This window comes from Oryzias melastigma, linkage group LG14 (genome assembly GCF_002922805.2).
Source record: "Oryzias melastigma strain HK-1 linkage group LG14, ASM292280v2, whole genome shotgun sequence".
Lineage (NCBI taxonomy): Eukaryota > Metazoa > Chordata > Actinopteri > Beloniformes > Adrianichthyidae > Oryzias > Oryzias melastigma.
In genome coordinates this window covers 3,866,641-3,879,745 of record NC_050525.1, presented here as the reverse complement: position 1 = coordinate 3,879,745, position 13,105 = coordinate 3,866,641, and the positions used below count along the sequence as shown (strand labels likewise).

Below are 13,105 nucleotides of genomic sequence, written 5' to 3'. Positions count from 1 at the left end.
ATATTCAAATGTTCAAAAGCATTCTAAATTGCCAAATTCTTTGTCTTTTTTAACTTTTAAGGTAATCTGATAATTTGAAAAATCTATGTATATATTTTCTTTTTTTACTGGTCGAAATTAACAAATAAATTAAATGCATTTTCACATTGCATGGCCACAATAATTGTTAAATTGAATTATAATTTAACCTTTCGTGTAAAAGAAAAAAGAAAGTTTATCTTATCGATTAGTGAAATTTCCGATAGTCGCAAAGGCATCATGAAAGGTCAAGTTTCCTAACTCTGGTCACGTGACTCCGAGAAGCCCCCACATGACTGGAAGTAGGAGCGCGCGGAGTTCCTGTTCCCCGCGTGCACAGTAAACAAACTAGCGGAGAACGATGTGTTTACCCGTGAGGCAGCAGGTGCTTCGGGCTCTGTGGCTCTTCGCCGTGCTGGACGCGGGGCTGCTGCTGGACGGCGGCATGCTGTACCCGCGGGAGTCCTCCTCCCGGGAGGTGAAGGAGCTCAGCGGGCTGTGGGTCTTCAGGGCAGACCGGTCCCCGAACAGGAAGCAGGGCTTCGACGAGGCTTGGTACAAACGGCCGTTGGAAGAGGCGAGTGTTAGCAAACAACAGCTATTAGCGGTGCAGTCTGCTTGATTTAGACGACAGGGATAAAAGTTCTCTGCTAAAATTTCAATTAGAAATACATGCTGCAGATTTAGAACTCAATTTACTTTTTTATGAAAACAAAAAACTCGTAAACATGATTAGAATTCAGATTAATAGTCCACCTGTAGTTATAAATGTTGTTCGTGACCTTAAACTTTACCATGGTAAATGTTGCTTTCATGAAAGCTAGTAATTCACATACTCCCTTAATGCATAAAGTGAATCAGACATTTTCACAGCTTCAACAAAATGAAGCTTCGGGATTTTCAACCTATGAGCACAAAAGTATTTAAAATAATCTAAGATCTGTTTTCGGTAGACTTTTCATTGCGATAAATCTAAAGGAAGACATATTTGTGGGGTGAGGATTTGGGTTTCTCTTAGGAATGCCACATTCCCAGTTTAAAACTGAGCCATTTTGTTGCACCATTGAATTGGATCGTGGAGAAAGTGAATTGTTTACTTAGAAAGTGTCACAAACTAGTAGTCCTGCGTTTCTTATTGTTTTATAACTTCACATTTGGCTTAACTTAATGTTGTATTTCATTACTTATTGTCAAATCAAAAAGGGAATTTCAAATTTTTTTGTTGTTCTTTTGTTGAAATCGAACCAAAACAAAACCCCAAAATCAATGATCCAACCAAATTGTAGAAAAAGTAAATAGTTGCACTTTGGTTTCTTCCATGAAAGCACCAGTCACATCTTCTCATCATGTCCCGTCTAGACTGGACCTGTGATTGACATGCCAGTTCCCGCCAGCTACAACGACATCACACAGGACCCTGAAATCAGAGATTTCATTGGCTGGGTGTGGTATGAGCGCGAGTTGGTGGTGCCAACCCGCTGGATCCAGGATGAGAGCATCCGTGTGGTCCTCAGGGTGGGAAGTGCCCACTATAATTCAGTTGTGGTGAGAGCCGTCACAGAGGTGGTAGAACCGACAGCTCGTCTCTTCTGTTAACCATTTCCTGTCGTTACGGTCTGCAGTGGGTGAACGGAGTGAACGTGACCCAGCATGAAGGAGGTCACCTTCCCTTTGAGGCGGAGGTCGGTGATGTCCTCAGGAAGGACCCGACCGGGTCCTGCAGGATCACCATCGCTGTCAACAACACTCTGACTCTGTACACTCTCCCTCCAGGCAACATCCAGTACATGAATGACCGCACCAGGTACTCTTTAGTTTTTCTAGTTTTCATTTATAGTCTAAATCTAAAATAATAAATAGTGTTCTGCTTGCTCCATGACTAGTTGGATGTTTTCAACTTACACTTAAAGTCCTCTTCCAATAAAATCACGTTTTTTGAGTTTTTAACACGTATATGTGGCATTTTTCTTCTGAAAGAGAAAAAATATAATAAGAAAACATTTTGTGTTTGCATTTCTGAGTATTTCTCCTTTTAAATAGCTGCCACTCAAAGGGCCCTAGAAAAACTCTGTTTGAATTCCTGAGCCCTGCTTACGTCACGATAGCTGGTGATGCAGCGTCGGGCCAGAGAAGAGAAGATAACATCCCACTACTGCGCTGTAAAGGATTGAAGCCGCGAATGATTGCATTACCCGCTCGTATTTTAATTGTGTCCATGATGGGATTTTTTTAAGTTGGCCGTATTTAAAATGAAACTGAAAGTAAAATACCATTAGCTGTCACAAATCTGCTGTCCGCGTTTGATCCAATCTGCGGAGGAGCGGCGTGCTGCAACAGCAGCTCCGCTGCTCCAGAGCTGACCGGGTGGTTTAACCGGGTGGTTTAACCAGACACCAGAACCGTTCTCCTGAACGTAACCCTTCGTCTGCATATAAAAACGTCACCACTGGCTGCACGCATTTAGAAAATGACGCGCGATTAGACGCTTTCTGTATTCTGATATTTCATTAGATTTCTTGTTCAAGTGAATTCAACAACTAGCATGTGCTAGCATGAAATCAGTTATGAGCTCCAGCTAGTGCTACTACTGCTGCAATGCAGCCTAAATGATCATGTTTTATTTTATTTTAATTTTTTCATGGGCCTATCAGAGTCTGTGTCTCACTAGCATGTCTGAGGGGGATAAGGGGCGGGGTAACAGTGCTCAGCACTATAAGCCACGCCCACACAGAGGGATTTTTAGAAACGAAGGCTTCAGATCAACAGGAAAAATGGCTTTTTAAGACATTTAGGATGTGGATTTTTTGGTAAAAACTTCACAGTCCTAATTAAAACCCCACTGGGAACATTAAAATAAAATAAAAAAAATTGTTGAAGGGGTGTAGCTTCTATCATCTTTTGATCGACTGTGTTCCCAGCAGTTTTTTAATGATGACGTTTTTAGTCAAAATCATAGACCCTGTTAGTTTCTGCAATAATGCTAGTGTGAATGCTGTAATCTGAATTTGGTTCGCTGAAGATGCCATTCCTGATAGCCGAAGATGCTGAAACTGATAGCTGAAAACGCTGAAGCTTATAGCTAGCTGAGATATTAGCTAAATACCAAATTAGCCAAAAAAAGGGAAAAAAGCCAAAAAAAAAAGCTAGCTTGTAGCGGAAATATATTAGCTAAACTCCAAAATAGCCAATAAAACATAAAAAAACATTAAATTAGCCAAAATAGCTAGCATGTAGCTGACTAAAACCTTAATAGATGCCAAAATAGTCCAAAAATCGAGCAGAATGCCATTAACACTTTCAACTTTACTACACTCTGACTCCATATAATATAAAGTAACGACTAATCGACTGTTAAATTAGTCGACTATTTTAATAGTATATTAGTCATGGATTAGTTGACTAATTGTGGCAGCCCTACTGCAGAGCAGCATTAGTTCATAAGAAGCTACTGATCAGGACCGTAGGTGCAGAGAAAACCCAATACATTTTCTCTGTAACAAATTCAATCCCTTAAAATAGCATTTTTTTTTGTCTGCTCCTGATTCACAATAATTTGAATTCTGGGCTCAATTTTGTTTATCCTCCATTATCAGAAAAATGCCACAACTTTTTTTAAAAACAATTTTCATCAGAGTAAGTCTTTAAAGAAGTGTGATGTATTTTGTCTGCAGGTATCCCGATGGTTTTTTTGTACAAAGCATCTACTTCGACTTCTTCAACTATGCGGGCATTCACCGTCCTGTTCTGTTCTACACCACTCCAAAAGCCTATGTGGACGACATCACCGTGGTGACCGACTTCTCTGATAACACAGGTAACCTAGAGATCAATTGAGGAACACCCAGGCTTCATCCTGGATTCAAGAACAATCATGCAAATCATGAATCCTTAATCATAATTTTTTGAAACCTAATCAATTTGAACCAACTATTCTTACTGATGATGAAAATGAAAGTATAGTTATTCTGAATTTATTGCTTTTTTACAAGGAAATGAAAGCTTGAAAGTCATTTAGGCTGTCTTTGACCTTTTGTAATCCAATGCTTAGTGCTTTAAAAACAAAACATTTCCTAGATAAGATGAAAAGTACAAGAGGATCTGGAGGCAGGCAAGATGGTGGCTGAAAAGCATTAGCTTGAAGTGGACATTCCACGTTTTCAGAGCTCTAGCCACTTTTATTAAAACCTTTTTTATTGTTAAGGATTATCTTAAAATGTGTCAAAAAATAGTAAACGCTTTATTAAATTAAAGGATATTAACAAAAGTGTTCAGATTTGTCAAACTGTTAAGACTTTTACTTTGGAGCTTTTGCTACATTAGAGCTTTAGCTCCAGACCAGTGTTAGCTTGCGCTAACCCCTTTAGCGATTAACATTAATTAACTCTGTTGCTGGGGAAAGCAGCTTTGGACCGATGTAAAATTACTTTATAGTAGTAATGTGTTGCATATACGCGAAAAGCCACTTTTAGGGGTTTCTTTCCAGTGCTAAACAGCTTTTTCAGCTAATTCACATTGATCGTGTAGGAAGTTACGGTATGTTGAAGAGCGTTGTAGGTCTTGACAGAAACACCTGCAAAGGTGGTAAAGGTTTAAAGCTTAAAAAAACAAAAAAACGCACCTGTTAGGGTCACCGGCTATATCGGTATTTTTCTACCAAAACCAATTATTTTTTGACCGAAATTTGCTGGGGGATGGGTGTTGATGATTCTCTTGTCTTGAACTTCCTTCTGGCTAATGCCGTTCAGACGCCATCTTTTCTCTCCCTCCAAAAATGACTAATACTAAGGAAGTCTGCTGTGTCACAATAATATTTCCGTCATTTGCTAATAATCATGTGAAATCTCCACATCTCTATTTCTCTTTGAATATGAGTCCCCTGTGTGTATCCAATATATATTGAAACAAAGTTAAAAGTCCTTTTAAATAAAAAACATTAAATACATTTTACCTAATCAGCATTTAGGTCTGAGTGAACTTTGTATTAATAATTCAGCTGAACTAAAAGAGGTTCAAGAGTTAAAATCTGAATTTTGCAAGACAAAAAAAGGCTAATTGTAACAAATACCGTAGTTACATTTTTACAATCTGCATTTCTTATGTAACTTTGATTTCACATCAACTGTTTCTGAGAAGAAAAATTAAAAAAAATGGTGAAAACAAGCCAGGCCCCAGACGTTCTGATCTCTGCAGAAACTGCTGAATGTGAAGAAATCGCTCCTGTTGTTCTCTGCTAACACACAGCAGCGTATTGATGATTGTAATGATTCTCATGGTCAAAGCAAACATGAATGTTTTCAGTGTTTGTCTCTTTGGGTCCGCAGGACTGGTCTCGTATAAAGTGTCTGTCAAAGGTGCAGTCACCGCCGCCTTAAAGGTCACTTTGATTGACAAACAAGGTCACTGCGTGGCGTCCTCTAACGGGCCGTTTGGAGTCCTCAAAGTGCAAGATGTCAACCTGTGGTGGCCATACTTGACCCACGAGAATCCAGGTTATCTTTACTCTATGGAGGTAAGGCTACAGATTTGCATGGAAATGAGCCTAGTTATTTGGAAATATTTTTAAGAAATTCACAGAACCATCTGGTGTTTACTACATTGAAAACAGCAAAAACTATTTTAAACATTTTTACTTTTATATGAACGTCCTTCTTTTGTTTCAAGACATAAAGATCTAAACGGGTAACATTTTACTGAGGTAGCGTCAGTTATTTTTTGGAAATGGATGAAATATTTTCAAATGTTATATTTTATTTTACCACAAGATGGCAGCATTTCTGTACCTTATCAAAAACCATCAGTGCATGAAGAAGGTTGGCTGAGAAGTGGTTGATAACTTACAAAATAAACATATTTGTAACGAATGGATCTTTATTTATAAAGCACTTTAAAACACCATCATGGTACCTCAGTGCTTTACATTAAAAGGAGAAAGAAAAGTTAATTAAAAAAATGTAGGAAATTAAAAAAGGAGGGAAAATAACAACATACAGAAAAATACAGATACAAAATAAAGAAAATGAGTATAAGAAAATTAGATGCCTCCACTTACTAGTATTAAAGACTTTATTAAAGTATTTAAAACTTTTTTATAAAGGGATGTGTCAAGTTGATATGTAAAGGTGCATTCACGGTTAATTCAATGGTACAGGCGCTCTGAGGCAAATTGAAGCCCCGTGGTGCGATTTGAGTGATGGGTGTGGCGCGAAAGTTTTCCAGCAGCGAGGTAGGAATTGGGCAGCACAGCCAAAATGTAAATACCTGAAGTTTGACAGATCGCAGCATCGCATCTGCCAATCAGGAACTCAGCTTTGGACACGTGACGTTTTCATTGACCCGATCAGCGGGTAGAATACTAGTCCAAAGCGAGAGTTTTTGTCCAGAACTTTCATCTTTTTCCTTTTTCCCGTTTGAGGGTTGAAGAGCTCATCCAGCTGCTTACACACTCTAGACAGATCAGCGGCTTTAGCTCACTGAGAGAGACAGAGAGAGACGTTGGGGGTTCGGGCCTCATTGAGACATTTAAGAAAAAAGGAAAAAGGTCTCCTAATTGTAATTTTCCCCCTTGGATTAATACGAGACCATGAGCTTTCAAGCTCAGCCACAGAGACGCAGAAACACCGTGGAAGCAGCTGTCATAGAGACACAGCCCTCTGTACTGGGACCTTTAAAGCTCTGTTAAGTAAACTGGGCCAAGACCATTAAAAACTCTAAAAACAAGAAAGGTTTAAGATGAACTTTAAAACGGACAGAGCCAGTGAAGTGATCTGAGAACTGGAGTGATGTGCTCGTCTGGATGTACCGGTTAACTGTTGCACCACTGCATTCTGGACTAACCGCAGGTGGTTAAGAGAACGCTGAGCAATTTGATCTTGTAAGCATTATCTTGTGCAGTTGAGGAAGTATTTTCAGTCCTGCTCACTTTTCTTTTTCATTTTAAGGTTTAAAATCGCTCCATACAACTAGCACCGTCTTAGTCAATCTCTAGATCTGGATGTAGACATGGATCCAGTGGGAAATTCTCCGTTCAGAACAACAGCAAACACTGCTTGTAACCTGCAGAGATTCCCTTGGAGAGAAATCAGCAGCTGCTGCACTTTCTGTTTCATTTTTAGTTTGATACCAATTTAGAAATACTTTATGTGCAATCACGACTCATTATTTAACACTTGTGAATCCCTTTGCAAAAAGTCGTTGAAGTTTATTTTATCAACTTGAGAATAGGTGTAGCAAGTAAGCTGTGGACCATCTATGTGTTATTTAGGAAGTATACTATCTGAACACTTCTTCAGACTAAATTGGGACATTTTAAATATAGTACATAAAAACTAAACTTAAGCCATACTGCACCCATTTTGGTATAAACTACCAATAAGTATACTTGTAGTACACTTAAATAGACTGCTTTTTGCTAAAGGATATGATAATGGTTTCTATTGTTCTACAATAATATACTTTGAATCTATAATTTATAGCCACATTGGTTACGCTTCAACAGTAACCTTAGCTATTTTTAGCTTTCTATATTATCTTAAAAGATTAAAATTAAAATGTTTTTAAAAAGTATTAGTATTACTACTAATTACTTTTGTGTTCAAACATTAAAAAGCAAAAATAATCTTGGCAAGACTACATTTACATTATAAAGGACTTAATAATTCATATTCCAAATTAAATTTAATGTATTAAATGATAATAGTAAAACAATGTGCTGCAGTAAAGCCTGATATGATACTTTTGTCTTGCTGCATCTCCTTAAACATTTCAGACAGTCTTTTTGTAAATAAACTGGATTTTCACATTTGATGAGCATATTTCCCAATAAAATAGATTTATTTAATACATTTAAGTTTGAAAACAAAAAATCTATTCCTGAAAAATGTAACCTGTTGAGTCATAATCTTATCCAGTTTAATAAGATAACTTGTCTAGAAATCAGACAGGTTGATGAGGTGAGTCTTGATGGTGGCATGGATGCTGAAGGTTTTTCAGTGTTGTTAAAAAAAAAAAATCCAGAGTCAGCATTTTTTTAACTCTATTACAAAAACTTTCATTTCAGTTGAATTTTTAATGACGTTGGCCTCTTTCATTTCAAAAGCTGTTGAATTCTCGTGTTGGCAGGTATTGTGTTTTTTTTCAGCTGTGGTTTTCTGACACTTGCTCTGTAATGTTCAGGTTCGCCTCAGTGCAGCTGATGAGAGAACAACATACGAGGATGTTTACACTCTTCCCGTTGGCATCCGCACCGTTAATGTCACCAGCACCCAGTTCCTTATCAACAACAAGCCGTTTTATTTCCACGGGGTCAATAAACACGAGGACTCCGATGTGAGTACCACCACAGCTCTTGATACAGTAACTATGAGACCTGAAACCTGACTTTTTTTTTTTTTTTTACATATATATGTTCAGATTCGAGGGAAAGGCTTAGACTGGCCCCTGATTGTTAAAGACTTTAATTTGTTGAAGTGGTTGGGGGCCAACTCATTCCGCACCAGTCACTACCCGTACGCCGAGGAGATCCTGCAGATGTGTGATCGCCATGGCATCGTGGTGATCGATGAGAGCCCGGCGGTGGGCATCAAGGACATGTAAGTGTCACAGTACTGACTCTGAGAATGGAAAATTGATGCTTTATGAACAAGTACACTGAGCAAGGATGCAAAAGTGTGTGCAAATGGCCTGTAGTAATATTACACGTCAGTTGAGGAGGGGCGCCACACCCTTAATTAGCCCGACTTACTACTTACTACTGCTAATTCTATTATTTTTTAGCTGCGGTTCTAAAGTCTCTGGGCTCACCAGCGCCCTCTGCCTTGAGGCAGGCGTACTGCGGGCCTCACATAGTGTATTCCTGAAGTGCATTTTTAGCAGATAGAAACTCTAAATGAGTCACAAACTGGTACTACTATAATCAGACAGATGGCAAAAATTAAGTAATTAAAAATAAACCGTCTTTTATGATGATAGACTGTGTAGTAGTCATGAATCACACTATTGTTTATATTAAGGTGAATGAATATTGTTTTGTTTTATTATGCTACAGTTTGCAGTCATATTGAACAGATAATCTCACCTGTTGGATCACATGTTTGTGGGCGGAGACATTTTTTGCTATTATAACTCACATGGTGATTTTGCACCTGTAAGTTAGGGGAGAGAGGGTGAGCTGGGTTGCCATTTCAAGCCTATATTGTTTACAGCATCCAAACATTTACAGTTAATACATTCTGAGTATTTTAACGCCTCAGTTTGTCATTAGAGATGAAGAGATGTGGTTCATTATTCTCCGTGTCTGTGTCTCTTTAACGCAGTCGCAGTTTTGGAAACGTCTCCCTGAATCACCATCTGTTTGTCATGGAGGAGCTGGTTCGCAGAGACAAAAACCATCCCTCTGTGGTCATGTGGTCCGTGGCGAATGAGCCTGCATCCGAGATGCCGCCTGCAGATTATTATTTCAAGTAGGTAAAACTGTTTTTCTTCCTCTCTTGCCTTAGATGTTTGGAGTATTTTTAAGGGAATTTTTCAAGCACATATACAAATTTTTTTTTGGGGGGGGGGTTGTTAGTTTTTTAAGACATCAAAGAGGTTTTTTGATTCAAATCTTGCTTTTAGCCTAATTTACCTCAAAATTATCCTGAAATTTACAGTTCAACAACTTCTACTTCCTATAAAGGGTAATGTTCCACCTACTTTTAAGACAAGTCTCTTTTGATTGGTTAATGAATCCCACCCAAGCCTATTACCTCATGCTGACTGTTGAACGTTGGGACCTTATGTCTTATACATGCACAGAAACACAAACCAGAGAGATAAACAGTTTTACTGCTGCACGTTTGTTGTGTTGCTTCAGGTGAAATATTTCACTGTAGCTTATGCCACTCTCTGCTATGTAGTTATAGATGTTTTTCTCTGGTGTTAAGTAAACAGAACAGTAATGGCATGAAAAACATTTAAACTCTAAACTGTCATCTGTGAAGTGAAGAGGAAACAAACCTTCACAGATATTTCTGTGTGGGGAAAAATAAAGTGCATCCACTGCTACGTGGTATAGATACTCAGTGGAACCAAGGAATACAGCTCTGCCGTCGTTTACCTAAAAGATACTTTTTGAGCAACTTGATGAATCTANNCAAGCCTATTACCTCATGCTGACTGTTGAACGTTGGGACCTTATGTCTTATACATGCACAGAAACACAAACCAGAGAGATAAACAGTTTTACTGCTGCACGTTTGTTGTGTTGCTTCAGGTGAAATATTTCACTGTAGCTTATGCCACTCTCTGCTATGTAGTTATAGATGTTTTTCTCTGGTGTTAAGTAAACAGAATAGTAATGGCATGAAAAACATTTAAACTCTAAACTGTCATCTGTGAAGTGAAGAGGAAACAAACCTTCACAGATATTTCTGTGTGGGAAAAATAAAGTGCATCCACTGCTACGTGGTATAGATACTCAGTGGAACCAAGGAATACAACTCTGCCGTCCTTTACCTAAAAGATACTTTTTGAGCAACTTGATGAATCTATAAATTATTATTATTAAAAAAAAAGCTTTCTTACAAAATCTTCACCGTTGAGGTTTTTTTTAATTAGATCTTGCAACCACCTCAGTCGCCAGGAGAATAGCAGAGCAAACAATTTTACTTTTAAGACTATTTTTTTATTTTTTTTATTTTATCGTCTCCATTACTATTCATTTATTTATGTTTTATTGTTCTTCTAGGACTGTGATAAAGCACACCAGAGACCTGGATCCTACCAGACCTGTCACCTTTGTCTCGAGCAGCAACTTTGCAAGAGACAAAGGAGTAAGTCCCTGAGATAATATTTGACAAGTTTTGGCTCATATTTGAAACATTACATCCTCTCATTCCACTCAGTGGTTTCACTGTGTTGCAACATATTTATTTTTTATTTTGGGTTGCAACTTACTTTTAATTCCAGCATGTGAAAGGGAACCCATTTTTGGCACAAAATTCGTTCAACCAACTGACAGCTAATGAGAAAAGTCACTTAACAGTGAGAAACTAAAATTCTTGATTTAATGGAGAAAAGGTGTTGGAATGCTTGAAAATTCAGAATATAGTTTGGGCCCACAGGAATCCAACCTTAATAAAGCTAAGTTTATGATGTGGTGATGGTATAAATAACAATATAACTTTTTTTTAATCTTTTTTTATATATACCTTTATGGGAACATTGTATATATGCTGTGTTTGTTCAGTCACTTCACAAATGATCATGAGTATGAATGATGCCATTCAAATCTGTGATGTTTGTATCCAAGTTGAAACATTTCACACTAGTAAAAGTGTGATTCTCACACACTTATTTCCACTTTACAATAGTTAGCTCCCTGCAGAGGAGAGGAAAGAGAGGAAATGTTGAAGCTACAAAGATACAAGTCAGAACGCGTCACCTGACAGCGTGTGATAGCGCAGTATCCTCGAGGGAATCAGATACAAAGACATGTGAACGCCAGAGGGAAAAACATCACGAAGCTGCCAAAAAACCCTAGAGAGTTTTATCTGTCAGCCATCTAATCGTGTTTACGTTTGGCCAAATAAACCCGTTGCTGGGGATTTTCCAAACATCACAAGCAGCTGAGTATTTGATGGTTTAACCCTTAGTGGTTCAAAACTTTTTCGAGTGTTTTTTGCCACTCAGCAATTTGCTTTAATAATTTACTTTGAAAATACTATTTTGAGGAAATGCTTGATAGAAAATTCTAATTACACAATAAACCAGAAACATTACAAAAAAACTCAATTCCACGTATTACATTTTATTATTTATTTACTACAACAGTAAAAAATATATATATATATATATATGTTTAATAACAAAAGACTACAAATAAAAAAGAATTGAAAAAAAAGAAAAACAAAGACAAAAGAATGGAAAAATGTATTTTAAAAACCGTGCACTCCCTCCATTTAGCTATTTACAATTTTCCAAGGATCTATTCCAAAAGGGAGCCACAGTTATGTGTCATGCCTCTTTGTTTTAAACTAAAAATGTCAAAGCTAAAAACTCTTTTTAAAACTTTCACATCAAATTTTTAATGAAAACGGCCTCAGTCCTGTCATATGTAAAGCACTTTGAATTGTCTCTGTACATGAAATGTGCTATACAAATAAACTTGCCTTGCCTTGTAAATAGTCAACACGGATAACATTTTTTTTTCAATCACACCTTAAACATCTTAACAAATTGATTTCATACAGACACTGCATAAGACACAAGAAACAAACAGTAGCTGTGTTTACATGTGAAAAATGTCCTTGATCGGATTAGAATAGATAAAAACATAGCTAAGAATAGGTAAAAACTTTATCCAGTTGTAACAAACGTGGAGAAGTATCTAAGATACCAGAAACGGCCATAGAACAAGAATAAAGACAGAATAAATTGTTTACGCGCACCGCGATCAGATCAACATTGGTATAACTCATCTATCTCGATCGGAAGGAAATTTGAATCCAAATGAGTCTGATCGGTCCAGAACGATGTGTTTACTTGACACATTTTTATTTTGATCAGTCTTTTATTCTGATAACTTGTGTCCATGTAGACGCAGCTCGTGTTTTACAGGAAGAAGAAGAAAAGAGTTCAAAGACGTCTCCACCATTCCTTCTGTCATTTGTTTCTGTCCAGGCTCCTTATGTGGACGTAATTTGCATAAACAATTACTTCTCCTGGTACCACGATCCCGGCCATGTGGAGGTCATCACCCTCCAGCTCAACACCGAGTATGACAACTGGCACGAAAAGTACAAGAAGCCCATCATCCAAAGTGAATATGGAGCAGACGCAGTGCCGGGAGTTCATGTTGTAAGAGTGACCTCACACAGAACAGCTGACAGCCCAACCACTGGCCTCGACGTTTTAACAAGCATTTGTTTCTTTTTGTTAGGATCCACCTGTGATGTTCACGGAGGAGTATCAGAAGGTAGTCCTGCAGAACTACCATAAGGTGTTTGATCAGAAGAGAGCGCAGTACCTCATTGGGGAACTCATCTGGAACTTTGCTGACTTCATGACCACACAAGGTACCTGCAGAAGCAGAGCTCATCACAGATGAACA

General features: G+C 37.9%; 1 protein-coding gene across 6 annotated transcripts in view; it reads left to right on the top strand.

The window, feature by feature from the left end:
• The first annotated feature begins 294 nt into the window (after positions 1 to 294).
• The window catches only part of gusb (glucuronidase, beta), a 23,569-nt gene continuing 10,758 nt past the window's right edge, over positions 295 to 13,105 (top strand). For 5 of the 6 annotated variants that reach the window (XR_002918584.2, XR_004948995.1, XR_002918583.2 and 2 more), the window contains exons 1-11: positions 296 to 595; positions 1,378 to 1,563; positions 1,641 to 1,822; positions 3,690 to 3,832; positions 5,340 to 5,527; positions 8,191 to 8,343; positions 8,428 to 8,606; positions 9,330 to 9,476; positions 10,742 to 10,826; positions 12,676 to 12,852; positions 12,935 to 13,070. Coding sequence is in view for 3 of the 6 variants with exons in the window: in XM_024265683.2 (XP_024121451.1) it covers positions 380 to 595; positions 1,378 to 1,563; positions 1,641 to 1,822; positions 3,690 to 3,832; positions 5,340 to 5,527; positions 8,191 to 8,343; positions 8,428 to 8,606; positions 9,330 to 9,476; positions 10,742 to 10,826; positions 12,676 to 12,852; positions 12,935 to 13,070 (1,792 nt within the window). In the remaining 3 variants the exon portion in view is untranslated. Of the gene's footprint in view, positions 596 to 1,377; positions 1,564 to 1,640; positions 1,823 to 3,689; positions 3,833 to 5,339; positions 5,528 to 8,190; positions 8,344 to 8,427; positions 8,607 to 9,329; positions 9,477 to 10,741; positions 10,827 to 12,675; positions 12,853 to 12,934; positions 13,071 to 13,105 lie in introns of all 6 variants that reach the window. The other variant, XM_024265679.2, reaches the window with a different exon arrangement.